The following is a 13,942-nucleotide window of genomic DNA, read 5'->3' as shown; positions in this document are numbered from 1 at the left end:
AATTTATAGGATTTGGGTTCAATGCTGTACTTGTATCAAGAACTTCTTGTTACACATAAAACCTACCTGATCTTCAATATTATGCATCTTCCATGCAGTACGACACTGCATTGAGCAATATGCCTTCCTAGGTTTACTTTATATGTGTATAATATATACACAAATAAAAAGTATCACCTGCAAATAATATTTGGAATGTGAAAGACACAAAATGTAAACATTTTATTTGGCAGTTGTTTCAAACAGGTGAATAAATAAATGGAAAAGTACATCTTAATATTCTTTATAGCAACAGATGCAGTTGCACACGTATTTACATATTGTGGATGCAAAGAACAGTTAATTTAATTTCTTTTTGTTAAAAAATGCAACTTCCAACACCACTAGACTTGACAATTAAAGATGAAGATACTAGTAATATTTTGTTCTAGCAATCTCAACTTTTAAAGGCATTCATTTGGAAGTAAGATAAGAGAGTCGTCATGCATTTAGTTCATTTTGTCCACTTATGGTAGAAAGTCTGATGTAATCTCAGAATTATGAGTGTCATGCGCTTAAGTCAACTATGACATGTTTATAAATCAATGTAGTTCCCTTAAAACTTGAAGCAAAGAGAAAATCTCGTTTATCGATGGAGACATGTATGAAAGATCTTGGTGCCTGTACGTTTAATTCTTGAAACTTCACAAATTTTGCCTTTTCAGCATCCCAATAATAGACTTGAGTGAAAGAATAATCACTTCCAAGAATGGCATATTGATAATTACTTATCTGAAGCGGTTGGAATACCATTGACCCTCTCGATGGCATCCTTTGTAAATCCAGAAATGCTGAACCACCCCATTTCATTACTTTAGAGTCCCCAATAAATCTTGTTAAGCAAATGTATACATCCTCTTTCACTTTGAAATGTTTCACTGCATATGCATCTTCCATATCTTGGATATCAAAACGCTTAACAAATTCATTTGTTCCTTTGTTCCATTGATATATTACAGGTCTTTGGGAACTACTTGACAGAATTAAATGTGGTTTGCCAGATATTTCAAGATACTCCACATCAGTATCTCTGTACCAGGCGTGCAGAGACTGATGGGAATAAAATCCATTCCCATTCCATTTGTAAACCGTGGTGAAACCAGCCTTTGAACTGTCTGCAACAACAAAATACCAGTCTTCAGCAATCTTGAAAGTTTCAATGTCATTGGGTTTTCGGATTTTAAGGATTTCAATATCTTGAATTTTTATAAACTTATTAGCAAAAATATCTCTCTTATATATGTGGGAGCCTCCAAACAGCTGTGCGACAATGACATACAGCTGACTCTCAATAACTATGGGTTTACACACAACAGTTGAGGTACCTACAAAAAGAAAAGTAAAAGACAGGGTTAGCACCACTTCTTGGATCAGGTGTTGTAATGTTATTTGTTGAGCAGTGTTCATACCTGTAATATTGTCATAATTCCTGAACATCACTTCTACATGGTCCCATTCAAGAAAGATGCACTTTCCGGTAAAAGGCTGAGCAATAACCACGTGTTCATCATTCATGTATGAGAAAGTATCTACTGACAGAGATTGGTATGGCAGGGACTGATAAACTTCAAATTCTGCAAAAGTGCACACAACGTATGATAATTACAGAGATACTTTCCATACTGTACTGAAAAAACATCTGCTTACAGATACCAATTTATTACAAATTACAGTATTTCATCACCAGTCAAATTTTCCTGTTGATAAAGGAGCACTACCACTTGTTTTTCAATCTTTCTCAATTAAAAGAAGTGCTGGTTTATGTCCCAGTTCTCCAAATCCTTATATAGCATATTAAAGTTTGAGTAGAAGCTGCAGTGTAAGTCCCCACTCCCAAGCGATTTGCTTGTCAGATTTAATGCACAGAATTCATAATGATTTTAGTGGAAGTTCCACTCAATATGCAGACTTGCTGCAAAAATGGACCCTGAAATAAAAAAATATATAGCATGACTTTAATTTAACAAGATTAAATAATTTGAAGCACATTACCTGTAATAATGCAATCAAATTCTTTCGGAGAGAGGCTATTGATTTTGCGCTTCTTGTATTCTGGTGGGCTTTCACAGTAAATGTCTTCAACTGTTGCATTGGTGCTGCCTAGCCACTCCACTAACCACTTCAGTTTGCAGTCACAATTAAATGCATTGCCTCGAAGATCTCTACAACAAATAAATCATGCATGGAAAATAAGTAGTCAGCTGATATATTTCTGCTTGCAGGACAATAACAAACCGGGCTCTTGTCAAATATGTGCCCTCTTGCTTATTCTCAGTTGATGCCTTCCTGGCTTCATTTGTTAACTCATAGTTAAATCTGCATACCAGAACTCACACATATTTATTTATATTAAGATAATCAGGGAGAACTTAACTTGATGATCAGTAGGAAATTTTTGTTCATTTCCCCAAGTTTACGGGTACACAAAAGCCTGCCAAGGTGTTGGCCCCATATTTCAGGAGGCTGTTTCTTTTGGATTACGCTTTCTCAGTAAGAGCATTCTGGATGACAAAACTGGAATTAATGTAACCTGATGGTCAGCCAGTCAGTATTTGCTGTCTCCTTCAGATACAGTCATTTAGGGCTTTAGGAGACAGAGGCAAAGGAGTTCTGTTAAGTCTTTTACAGCTGCCTTCAGTCAGATTTCAGATTGTATGTACAGGAATGGGCAAGTGCCAGGACCAGACTGTGTAACCACCTGCCCATGATCAGTCATGCCAAGTAACACTGCCAGATACACTGACCATCTCCACATCCTACCACTGCAGCTCTACACCATGAATTCAGCCTACCTTGTTAATACAGGGAGCAGGCAAAGGGTGTTCTGCGCTCATTGTCCCAAATCATATGAACCAGAATTTGGTGTGTTGTCAACAGCACACATTTCAGTGAAGCAACTATAGGATTTATCTGTTTATCTCTATTTTGTATTTTTACTGGTATTTAAGTTATACATTTAAAGAAGTTCATGTTTTGGTTTGGTTACAATTAGATTTAGTACGGGATATGGTACTTACTAAGACACATGCTTTTGTGATAAAAGAAAGCCTTCCCAGAAATTATTTGCACACAGAAATGTTACTCCATTAAATATTTTCCACCCTCCCCTCATGCCATGCTCTCCCATGCATCCCTAAGGAGGCTTCCTTCGTATTCACTAAGTCTTAATGAACATGCAGCTCTCTTACATAACTGCTAACAATATTACTTCATAACTGGTGGAATATTCAAAACCAAAGTAAATTATCAACAGCAGTAGACAAAAAACAAGCCTACCCATATTGGGTGGTCTCCACCCAGTAATAAGATCCCATTACTGGCTATTGGTTTGAATTGTTACTCAGAATGTCCTCTAAAATGATCTCTCTACATTTTTAGTATAATTAATAGATTAATGAATTGCTTTCTTACACATTTGTTAAAGAATCCAAGCCTTTGAATATGTCTTTTGGAAGCGATTGGAGATTATTATTTGCGAGACTCCTGTAAAAGAAGACATTTCCATATCAGTGCTAGTTCATGAAATTGCACATTTTTGCAAGGTGTAATACTGTGTGGGGTTTTTTCCTTAAGGTTAACAACCCTGGTATTCTCCAGCACTTAGTTCTAAAAGATTGCTTTTAAGAATAGCTCATTTACTTTGTGATTTTTTTTTTCCCCACTAAAATGCCATGCTTCCTTCTGCTTTCTCACTCTTCAGCAGCCTTGCAGCATTTACAATACTTCACTTAGCAGGGTAAAAAGTGCAATCACCTCCGGTGTTTTGCCAACACCATTATTTTAAAACAATTAGTCACGATTGGATCTACTGATGTTTTCCTTATGAGATACCAATACATGATGTTCGTATTACTGCAACTTCCCCACTTTCTGGTATCTCTTCTTGAAGGAAAATCTTAATGCTAGGTTTCATTCCATGGGACTTTGGTTTAGCTCATAGTTTTGGGAAATATGCAGTAATTGACAATAAATTGCCGATCAGTGTCAATTTGTTTCCTGGAATATGTGTGTGTCTGTGTGAGTACGTGTGTATGAGACCAGCAAAAAACTGCCATTAATTCCCAATTTTTAATGTTGGGAAAACTCATTTAAATTCAGTAAGTATTCTAGCTAGTAAAAGTGACAAGGAAATGTGAGCAGACTTCGAGCAAGCAATATATTACATTTCAGTCAGACACGTCTGTGTGAGTCCACCAAAGGTCTGAGTTCTCTGAGATGACACTGAGGGCATGACAGGAAAAGAATAATGTTGTAGGGCATAGCTTATGCCTCTTTTGATTAACAAAATTATTTATTACTTATGAGAAGAAACGAAAATTGAAAGAAATCATTCTAGTTTAAGATCTCAGTTAGAATCTATAGCTAGCAAGACTCAGAACCTCTTCTGGTTTTGCTTGTAAACATAGAAGTTATTTATTAACTACAATATCTCTAGCCAAGCAAAGCCACTTAGGCATATACTTAAATTCAAGAACAGGCCCAGACGTACTAGCTCTGCTGCCTCATTTAAAATTAAGTGTTTGCCTTATCAGGAATAGTAAATACAGGATGATGCCATTAGTCCATTCTGACTCACCACTTTCAAAGTACATCTGATTGTAACACTGTTTGGTGTATGTATCATGTGCTTCACTTAAGCTTAATTTTACACTCCAGCAATTCATTAAAAGTCAGGTAACTCATATGGAGAAAGCTAAGTAGACTTCCAAGCTGAGGCTGGTTTAATGCCCTATGTATTCTTTATATATTATTATATAGCAAACCGAAAGGGATGATGTACTTGGAAGTAGCAGTGGTTCACCACTGCCATGGGAATATGACCAACAGAGAAATTTACACAAGGTTTACGTATTTGCCACTTTTTGGATGAAAATTATGCATTTTATATTCCACTGTAAAAGAAATACCTAGAACTGGCTTGCCTAGATGGTGCTGTATCATGGTATTTGGTTTATAACAGGAGAGTAAAGGTTGAATCAAACATGCAGTTAAACTTATGGTCGCAGTTCTGAAGGAAATGTTATTAAAATCAAATATTGTGCATAGAAATTATTGTCCAATCCTAACTGTATGATTTTGACATTAAATTAGTAAATCAGTAAAGAAAAATGCTATTTTTCTTTAATTTTTCTGTTCTTAAATCTACTCTGAGCAGAAAATAAATTGTGTTGCATAACAATAAATACTAGATGGCTCTGTTTTACAATAAGGACACACTATAATTATCAAAGTTCATTGCATTATTACAAATGTTTGGATAGCTTACTGCATTGCAAAAGTTATGTTGTGAAAAGGAAGTGAACAGAATAAATAGAACAAAGTTCATCTTCTCCTCTAACTTCATGGAACTCATTTGTAAGCTTATTTACTATGATTCTTTTTAATATATTTTATGTACACAAGTGCTCTTCTGTTTCTTAAATAAGAGATACCTTAGGGTGCCAAATGATTATTCTTAACGTGTATGTGCAATTTTCCCCAAGGGGTGGGGAGTGGTTCTGCAAGCGGATTAAACTAGTCACATTCTGTGGTTAATGGACCTGCCTTTGCAGTTATTTTCTGCAAATTTCTCATTGTCTTCATAAATAGTGGTCCATGCGCAATAGCAGCATGATGCACAAATCTATGTCCCAAAAATGTGCATGCAACCCCATGCAAACCACAGTGGCTCCTCAAATGTGGTTCTACCATATTGCATATGTTTTATCTTACAAAACTGCTGAAGCATCCCCAGAAACCAGCATAACAGGCAAGACAAGATATTACTCTTGGACTGTATGCTCTGTGGATAAGAAACTCTGCCTTCCTCTGTGCTAGAAAAGCAATTTGCTCACTGGCAGCAACAGCTACTAAATAAGTAAATGAATATGATAAATAATGTACTGGACCCCTTTGTGAATATAAAGCTATTCATGTGCATAAATATTTTGAAGATAGGGTCCCAGTTACCAGTCTTATCCAATTACCTGCCTTTTTTAACAATATTATAATTATGCCTATACCTCTAATATGGATTTTTATGGGATGTGTGCAGCCTGTTTATATACTTTTCTCCCTCTCCTCTCTCTTTCCTCTTCCTCAGACCTAAAGCCATTCTATAAGTAACTTTATCTACATGAGTAGTCACGGCAGGCTTGGTTTCAGCCAGCTGTGAATCTTGTCTGTTCTGACCAAAAAGGGAAGAATAAAGTGGTTTATGGTACATTTACTATGTGGTGAAGGATGTGGTAAATTGCAACTCAACTATTCTATTTATGCATTAACTATTTAAAATGGAACCTTTGCTTTCTCTCCTGTGTCAAAATATATGAAAGAAAAAGTGAAATTACCCTGTTTCAAAACCCTCTTGGAGGTTATTGTGTTAAAGGCCAAAGGGTCAGAATCCACTCCCCTGCCTATGACACATGCCCCAAGATACATGCTTCAGAATGCAAATGCTCAGAGCTGGGTATAAACCTAGGTCAGGAACACCCCAGATGTTTTAGCCTCCTTTTCTTACAGTATTTTTGTATTTTTTGTGATTTCTTACAGTACACATTGTATTTTCAATAAATTTATCACTTGCTAAAATAAAACTATTGCTAAAAGATAAACTTGATGTAAGATAAGAGTCAAAACCCTGTCTAAAAACTGCCTTGCTAGCTCAGAGCATGAGGATGCTGCTCTTGTGTTTGCAGTGAAATGCTACAGGTATTTGTTTCCAGTGTGCATTTCACCTGCTGAGCACAGCGTGAGAAATGCCTCCGCTGGTGCGAGCATGGCAAGTGTTGCTCCTACCAGCCACATGAGCATCCAGACTGTCTTTGACTAATTTCCCCTCTCGGCTAATGCAGCAAGGGCGCTGCAGCACGGCAGAGGGCAAGGGCTGGCTGTGTTTCCAGGAAGGGCTGAGCAGCAACACGAGGAATGATAAGCAGACTCGACCATGGGATGCTCTTGCTCGCGTGCAGGAGAGGACAGGTTGCAGTTGCAGGGCTTTGAAGCCAATCCTGCTGGTGTCTAAAGGCTGCTGCCCTACAGTTAAGTGGAAGAAGTGAATCAGTAAGTCATCATAAATGTGCCTTGTTGCAACTCTTCTACTTAAAATTGTTCTGGGTGGGAATTTTCAGATTTGATTTCGTCAAATTCTGCTGGATATGGTTAGTGGCTGAAGTGGACACGGGTGCAGGCAGTGATGGCCTATCCCAGGAATGGCTATAATATTCTCCTGGATCCATGCCAGAATGGGGTAATTGGGAAGAGGCATGTGTCCACCCCTCAGCCTCTCACCACTGTGGCACCTCAGTGCAGACCACAGCTCCCACCTTCCTCCTCTCCAGCTCCCAAACTGGGACTCACCTCATTGGTGTCAAGCTTCCCGACCCATCCTGCTTTCTCCCTGCTCTTACACACTCAGCTGGAAATCCCCAGTGCTCTGAGCAGAGAAAGTCAGGGAGCTATTGCCAAACTTGTACTGCTGGGAAGCTGTTTGGGTCCTGTCCTTCTATTCATACCACAGTTTGGAAGTCTTTGGTGGAAACACAAAGATTAATGTTCTAATTAAATGACTATTAATACCACTTGAAGAAATGTGAACAGCTATATGTCAAAACGCAAAATTCAACAACACAGTGGTTCAGTTACTATATTAAATATACCAAGTAATATATTCAACCACTTTACTTACAGGTGAATTAAAGATTTCAGTCCTCTGAAAGTATTTCTTGAAATTGACTTAATGCTGTTGTTCTCTATGAACCTGTAATGGGTCGTAAAGTCATTCTGGTCAAAGCAATGCCTGGAACTTGGAAGCCCACCCAATCTATTCAATAATGCCAGGAAATATACTTTTGTCCACTCACAAATATTCTAGGTGAGGAAGGCCCATGAAAGCATCATCACTAATAACATCAAAAGTGTTGGATGTAAACAACCTGCATAAAGAGAAGCAAAACAAAAGACAATTAGGTTATTACCTCTTTAGAAAATGTTTCAGCAAGCCATGGCAGGCCAAATTTCCACTGCCTGGTTTCATGGTTTTCTCTGCGCAAGCACTACAGGATCGTAAGACTGATATGCTGCGCCATAGTCTGGTGCAAAGGGAAGGACCCAACAACTCGTTGATTTGCCTACTGGAGCCATCTGATAAAATTCCATTGACTTCTGTGGGATGTAAACGTGGGTTTATCATGCCAGTAAAACAATGGGATTGTACAAGCGCCACGGGAGACATACTTTGGCGACAATGAAATGTTCAAGTACTACAGAGGTCTAAATTGTCTTGAATAACACTTACTTTTGATGACATAGGGGAAGTATCCAGCTAGTTAGTCAGACATCAGGTTGAATTTGCACCACTGACAGGCAGGAAAATCCCTTAACTTACAAGTTAGACTTGTACGCATATTTGACCTGAGGGTACTGAGAAGTTACTGAGAAAAAAATGGAAAATCTCTTAATTTAGTCAGTGTTCAAATCAGAACTATTTTTAAGACCTGCTGGAGATAGCTCTTAGTGTGTGCATGTATTTTTGATCCATCTAGTGCTAAAAATATCAGGAACACATTTAATTTGATGTAATTTTGTGAGCATTAAAAGTGGAGTAGCATTGATTTTTCCAGCTTTATTAGCCATGTTTGCATGTGTCCATTTCAATTCAGCTCTGGACTGCCACACCCTTAATATGGTGAGGCACTGTCAGGTACAATGAACTTTACTCCAGTGGAATACTAGATGCACATCTATATTTTATTCAGTTGGACCTGATGGATAGATAGATTTGCACTATGACATCCTTAGGCATTCAGGAATGCAAGATTTACAAGCATGAATTAATACACTTAACGAGTTAATCTCTTATTTTGAAGTTTGCATTAAGAATAAATTGCAGTTGATGTATTTTCTCACTCGGCTATTGCAAACTATGCTTTTTCCACTTTAAATATGTTCCTTTATATGTATGAAAAATATAAGCAGGAAATTCTTCCTTTTTGTTAGAAACAATAAATACTTCTCTTTCTTAGAGAAAATAAGTATTTTTGTAAAATCCCTGAAGCAGAGCACCGATTTAGTAGATCTGCTGCCTGCAACTAATTTTACTTTTCTGATCTGATTTCACTGGATTATTTTTGGTTTTCTGCATTCTGCCCTCCTTGTAATGTAAAGACCAGTGTGGTATCTCTTTAAATAGCTATTTTAGTGATTGCCAGGCTTATAGCATAGGTCTTGCACTTGGCGAGCTCCCTTGCCTTCCATCTCATACCTCTCCCCAATGGCTGTCATGCGTATTTGATGCACAAAGTGGCTTTTCACCCACTCTCTGACCTCAAACACCAGATCTGCTTGATCTGTGATCCACCAGCCAGCTGCTTGTGGGGACAGACGCTGAAGATTCTGCACTGTATCTAGCGACTATATTGCCTAGCAGGAACTGTACACTGCTAGCAGGTACTGATCCTGGTGCCATGATTACCTCCTGTCTTTCCGTGGGCTTTCATGTCATCAGTTTATAAGGGCACCCTCAGCATGTTGCTGATACACAGAATGACGAGCGCTGGAGATGACAGCAGGGAGGTTTTCTCTACATTTAGGGAATACTCCTGCTGGCACTTCATCATAGCTGTGTAGGTCCTTCGTATTTTTGCTGTCACATGAAAAGCACAGAGCATACCATCCATGCTGTTCAAGAAGAAAAGCTCTCCTGGCCTGGGACTACTGGCAGTAGTGTTTAGCACAAGTCCATGATTTTTCCAGAGACCATTGCTGCTATTACAGTAAAAATAGTAGAAAATAGTAATAGTGGCAGACATATTCCATGGTCAGAAATGTGTGACTGGCACACTGGAGATAATGCAATGTTGGAGGCTACTACATAGAAATACATATAGGCTCCTAAATCTTCCTATTGGCTAAATTAAACCTACCAATACAGCTATAGTTATGCAAAGCTAAAACTTACTATAATTTTTAATTATCCTGAGTTTTCCATATTCTTATTTCCCTTACTATCTTCTGCCAAAGGTGGAAATTTTTCTTTCCCTGTACAAATTGGAGTATTGGCCCCACAGACGCAATTCTGCACCTATGGAGCATGTTTAAGGAGTCATTTGCCTTAGATCAGCAGCCAGACTTTCCAAAGATGGCAAGCAGCTCAGCTACCATGTTACAAATACATCTGGAAAAGTGTTCAGCAGTATTTTTAGAAATGCTAGGTAGCAGAAGTAAGTAATCTGTGGATTGTTTGCATCATTTTAACAGGTCTCTCACTAAAGACCAGAGTGGAACAAAACGTGCTTTTCTGGGACCAGAGCTTTTGTTGCAGCATTGATTAGCAGCAGGTTAGAACGTGCGTTTCAGTGAAGTACACAGCAGATCATGCAAATTATTACCATTACTAAAATGCTATAAGCCATTGCCAGAGACACAGACCCCACTGTGCCAGGCACTGTAATAACTCAAAATCAAAAGACTGTGTCTGTCCTACTCCACCCTACCCAATTCTGCCTCCCCTGGCAGCGAGATCGCTAAGTGTAGGTGGCATATCGTAGCCAAGAGAGAAGATATCCTACTCACTCTCTTCAGCTACGAGATCCACCAATGCTGCTATCTCTTTTTTTTCTTTCCTTTGAAAGGCCCATTGCAGAAATTACGTGAAATGTGTCCCTTTTGTGATCTGCGACCACTTGGGAAAAGCTTCTCAGGAATAAAGCACCATGGAAAAGCATTTAGGTTTCCATAGTAACTGCATTTACCTATTTACCCTGTATCCAAAATTGTACAGTACGTCTGCACCTCCTTATCAGCTCCACTTGAGGTAGCAGAGTACAGCTAGGGTCAGGGCTTCAGCTATTGGTGCACCAGCAGTTTAATCTGACAGCCGTAGGGCTCCAATACATCAACATTACACCTCTGACCACATCTAGAGTGCACGGGAAGTCAGCCTGGGACAGACGTACGATTTTGATTTTGATCACATCAGGGAGTCTGTCTTGCCGGATTTCTGAGACAAATCCGGTTGTGTGTCAGGCTGGCAGCACATCCACTATAAACAGTTCAGGTTACACCCCCTCTACCTCTGTATAGCTCGCAATTATATAATCGTATGCCCACACTTCTAGGAAAGCCTGTGAGCCTGTAAGAATCCTATATAGAAATGCATCTAATATTTAAACATCCAAAAATATTCTCTTCCTGCATATACCTCATCGCAGTATTTGATTTTGAAATAACTTATCTTTTTAATTGAAAGAAAATCTTCATTACTTTTACGTTTTTTTTCCAAAGAACATGAAATAAAAAGGAGGGTCAAATCCAGGCGCTATGAAGGCAAAACTCCCACCAAAGTGACTAAACTTCCACAGAAGTCAATGGCAATTTTATGTGGAAAAGGACTTCAGGACCCGTCCCACTGCAATGAAGGGCCTGATCTGAGGGGTTCTGATCTCACAGTCGATGGGAGTTGCAAATGGGCAGCTGTATATTGGGATCAGGCCCCAGGACTGCAGAAAAGAAACATGAATAGTTGTTGCAATGCTCAAGTCCCTACTGTAATGTTAATTAAAGTATAATGAAGATAGCATACTTCAGCATGTAATCTTTCAAAGTAGCACCGACAACAGATAGCCTTGCAAAATACTAAGTAGATACACTTCGAAAAAATTAAACATGCACTATCTTTCAAATTGCTGAAAACTCTTGTATTTTGTCATCTAATTAATCTTCTCTTGCTGTTTCTTATAAAATTAATACTGAGACCCTTTCTAAAATATTTATGGATACATATACATTTCATAACAAAAATTGTATCATATAAATATTTCTCACAGAAGCTGCAGAGATGGTGTGAGCAAAAAACTCCCTTCTGGGATTTTAGTAAAAGCAGATCTCACAAAGGATCTGGAAAGAAGAAAAAAACAACCTTATATTAATGTAGTCTCATAAATCCATGGTTATAATACTGATCTGGTCATCACAGAGAAATTTATTTATATAAGTAAAAAATATTAAAACAAAAAAATGAATGTTACAGGTTTCATGTAGTATAGAAGAAAGTATAAAATGGGGTGTGTGCACATACACAGACAGACAGACAGATGAAAGAGATGTAAAAATCAGGATTCAAGGATGCAGCACAATTTTAACACATTAGCTGATGATTCTGAATGCTGGAGGTACTCCCTGCAGCAAGCATCCTTCCGTATGCACTGAAAACACCACACATTCCAGTTCATTTTAAATCATAAATTAAATAACCAAATGCTTACAGCCCTTACAGTGAGATAACATCAGGCGGAACGCTGCGAGGAATAGATCTGGCATTTTCACATAAAGCATTATCTTTGGTACAAGTACACCAGGCAGGACATTTTGGCTTCACTGGTTTCTTCCCTTCAGTCAGCAAAAGCACAGATAAAAGGCATAAGAAATAAGCAATTCTTCTAAAGGGTCTGCTGGCATTTCCCATTCTTTTGATCCGCTCTCGTTCCAGCCAGTTGAAAGAATATCCCAAAACATGAACAGGGGTTCTTTATTCAGCCATTGGATGTCTTTCTATAAGTCCAGGTCAATATTTGTCTCTGCTTTCCCAACCCTTTTCTTTCTCTTTCACTCTGTTTTTGTAGACAGAAACCTGCAGCTGATCTGTATGTTTCCACTCACTCAGGCAACGTACTGCTCAGAGAAGAGACCTGCGAGGTGCTGTAAGATGGGGAAAATCCAACCGGCTGAAGGGAAAAAAAAAAACGGAAAAAAAAAAAAAAGACTTGCATCACCACAAAAACACTGAGCACAACACAGCATTAGATTGCAAAGTGATGTAACTGAGAAATACACTGCTTTCTGTTTTCACAGGGAGGCCCTTTCCCTGTTACCAAAAATAGTACAGCATTATGTTTTGCTGGTGGGTGGGTGAGTGGGTGTGGGGTGGAGTGTATGTGTGTGGGGGGAGAAATCAGTCATCTCTTACTGGATCCCTACCACCTCGTGAACCTTTGAGAATTATGCTTCACATATTGCAAGCAGCAGAACTAACAGCAGTATCCACAGGAAAATGAAATCGAGTGAAACCATCAAAAGCATTGCTGCAAAAGCTGTTAGATTAATTTTTATCCTTAGCCCTTATTGCACATATTTGTACCACTGAAAAACAAGCTGCCACACATGGAAAATATTACAATGTATGAGAGAATGCCTACAACTGTCATTCCTAAACAAAGTATTTTCTCATGCAAAATAGACCCCAACTGCTTTTCTTTTTTTTTTTCCTTTTTTCTTTTTCCTTAGGAAAAGAACCATTCTTATTTGTTACATGTTTTCTGAGCTGGTTAAATAAAGTTGATCAAGCACCATTCAAAATGGACAACATTAATTAAAAGTTCAAGTTAAAAAATTTATTTGCTTGGAGACTGGTTCGATCATTTTAGACGGAAAAAAAAAATTGTTATTTAAACCCCAGCTATGTTAAAACTGTATTTAAGAATGGACCTTCTTTGGAAAGTGACAGGATAGGGACAGATCTTGATTGTAATAATGAATCTTTACAATTCTGCCTGCAGGCTGCAATTGAAATTAGTGCTAGGTGCAGTATGAATACTCTGTAAGGTATAGGCCTCAGCCTGAAGACTTTACAGTAAACTACATTAAATATTTTATGGGGAACTTAAGCAGCACCTAAGTGTTATTATATAAATAATGGTAAGACAAAACTAACGAATGCCAAATAGCTGGAAATCCCTATGGGATGATTTTGTTTTTTCCAATATAGGATTGCTATTAGAAGAGTTTTGCAAACTTTAATAGGTCTTGACACTTTGCTGTCAGACTGGCAGTGCTGTTTACATTACACAGATCACAAAGCCTACTAGCGTCGACCTAGTGGTACAGAAGTTTAATACAGTCATGCTCACTACTGGCTCCTTCATGTAGG

At 38.3% G+C, this 13,942-nt stretch overlaps 1 protein-coding gene across 2 annotated transcripts; it reads right to left on the bottom strand.

The window, feature by feature from the left end:
• Nucleotides 1-546: 546 nt before the first annotated feature.
• Nucleotides 547-12,499, bottom strand: LGI1 (leucine rich glioma inactivated 1). 2 transcript variants are annotated; one of them, XM_009956831.2, is made up of 8 exons: nt 12,291-12,499; nt 11,842-11,913; nt 7,881-7,952; nt 7,706-7,777; nt 3,451-3,522; nt 2,032-2,201; nt 1,449-1,613; nt 547-1,364 (listed from the first exon to the last, which is right to left on the bottom strand). In XM_009956831.2, exons 1-8 carry the CDS (start codon nt 12,479-12,481, stop codon nt 547-549), a joined length of 1,632 nt encoding a protein of 543 aa, XP_009955133.1. In that variant the 5' UTR covers nt 12,482-12,499. The 2 variants fall into 2 exon arrangements, with proteins under 2 accessions (XP_009955133.1, XP_086322900.1); XM_086466774.1 differs by lacking the exons at nt 7,706-7,777; nt 7,881-7,952.
• Between the last annotated feature and the right edge of the window lie 1,443 nt (nt 12,500-13,942).

Source organism: Leptosomus discolor, chromosome 6 (assembly GCF_034619465.1).
Source record: "Leptosomus discolor isolate bLepDis1 chromosome 6, bLepDis1.hap2, whole genome shotgun sequence".
Classification (NCBI taxonomy): Eukaryota; Metazoa; Chordata; class Aves; order Leptosomiformes; family Leptosomidae; genus Leptosomus; species Leptosomus discolor.
The sequence above is the reverse complement of the archived record's forward strand: the minus strand, read 5'-3'. Positions and strand labels throughout refer to the sequence as shown.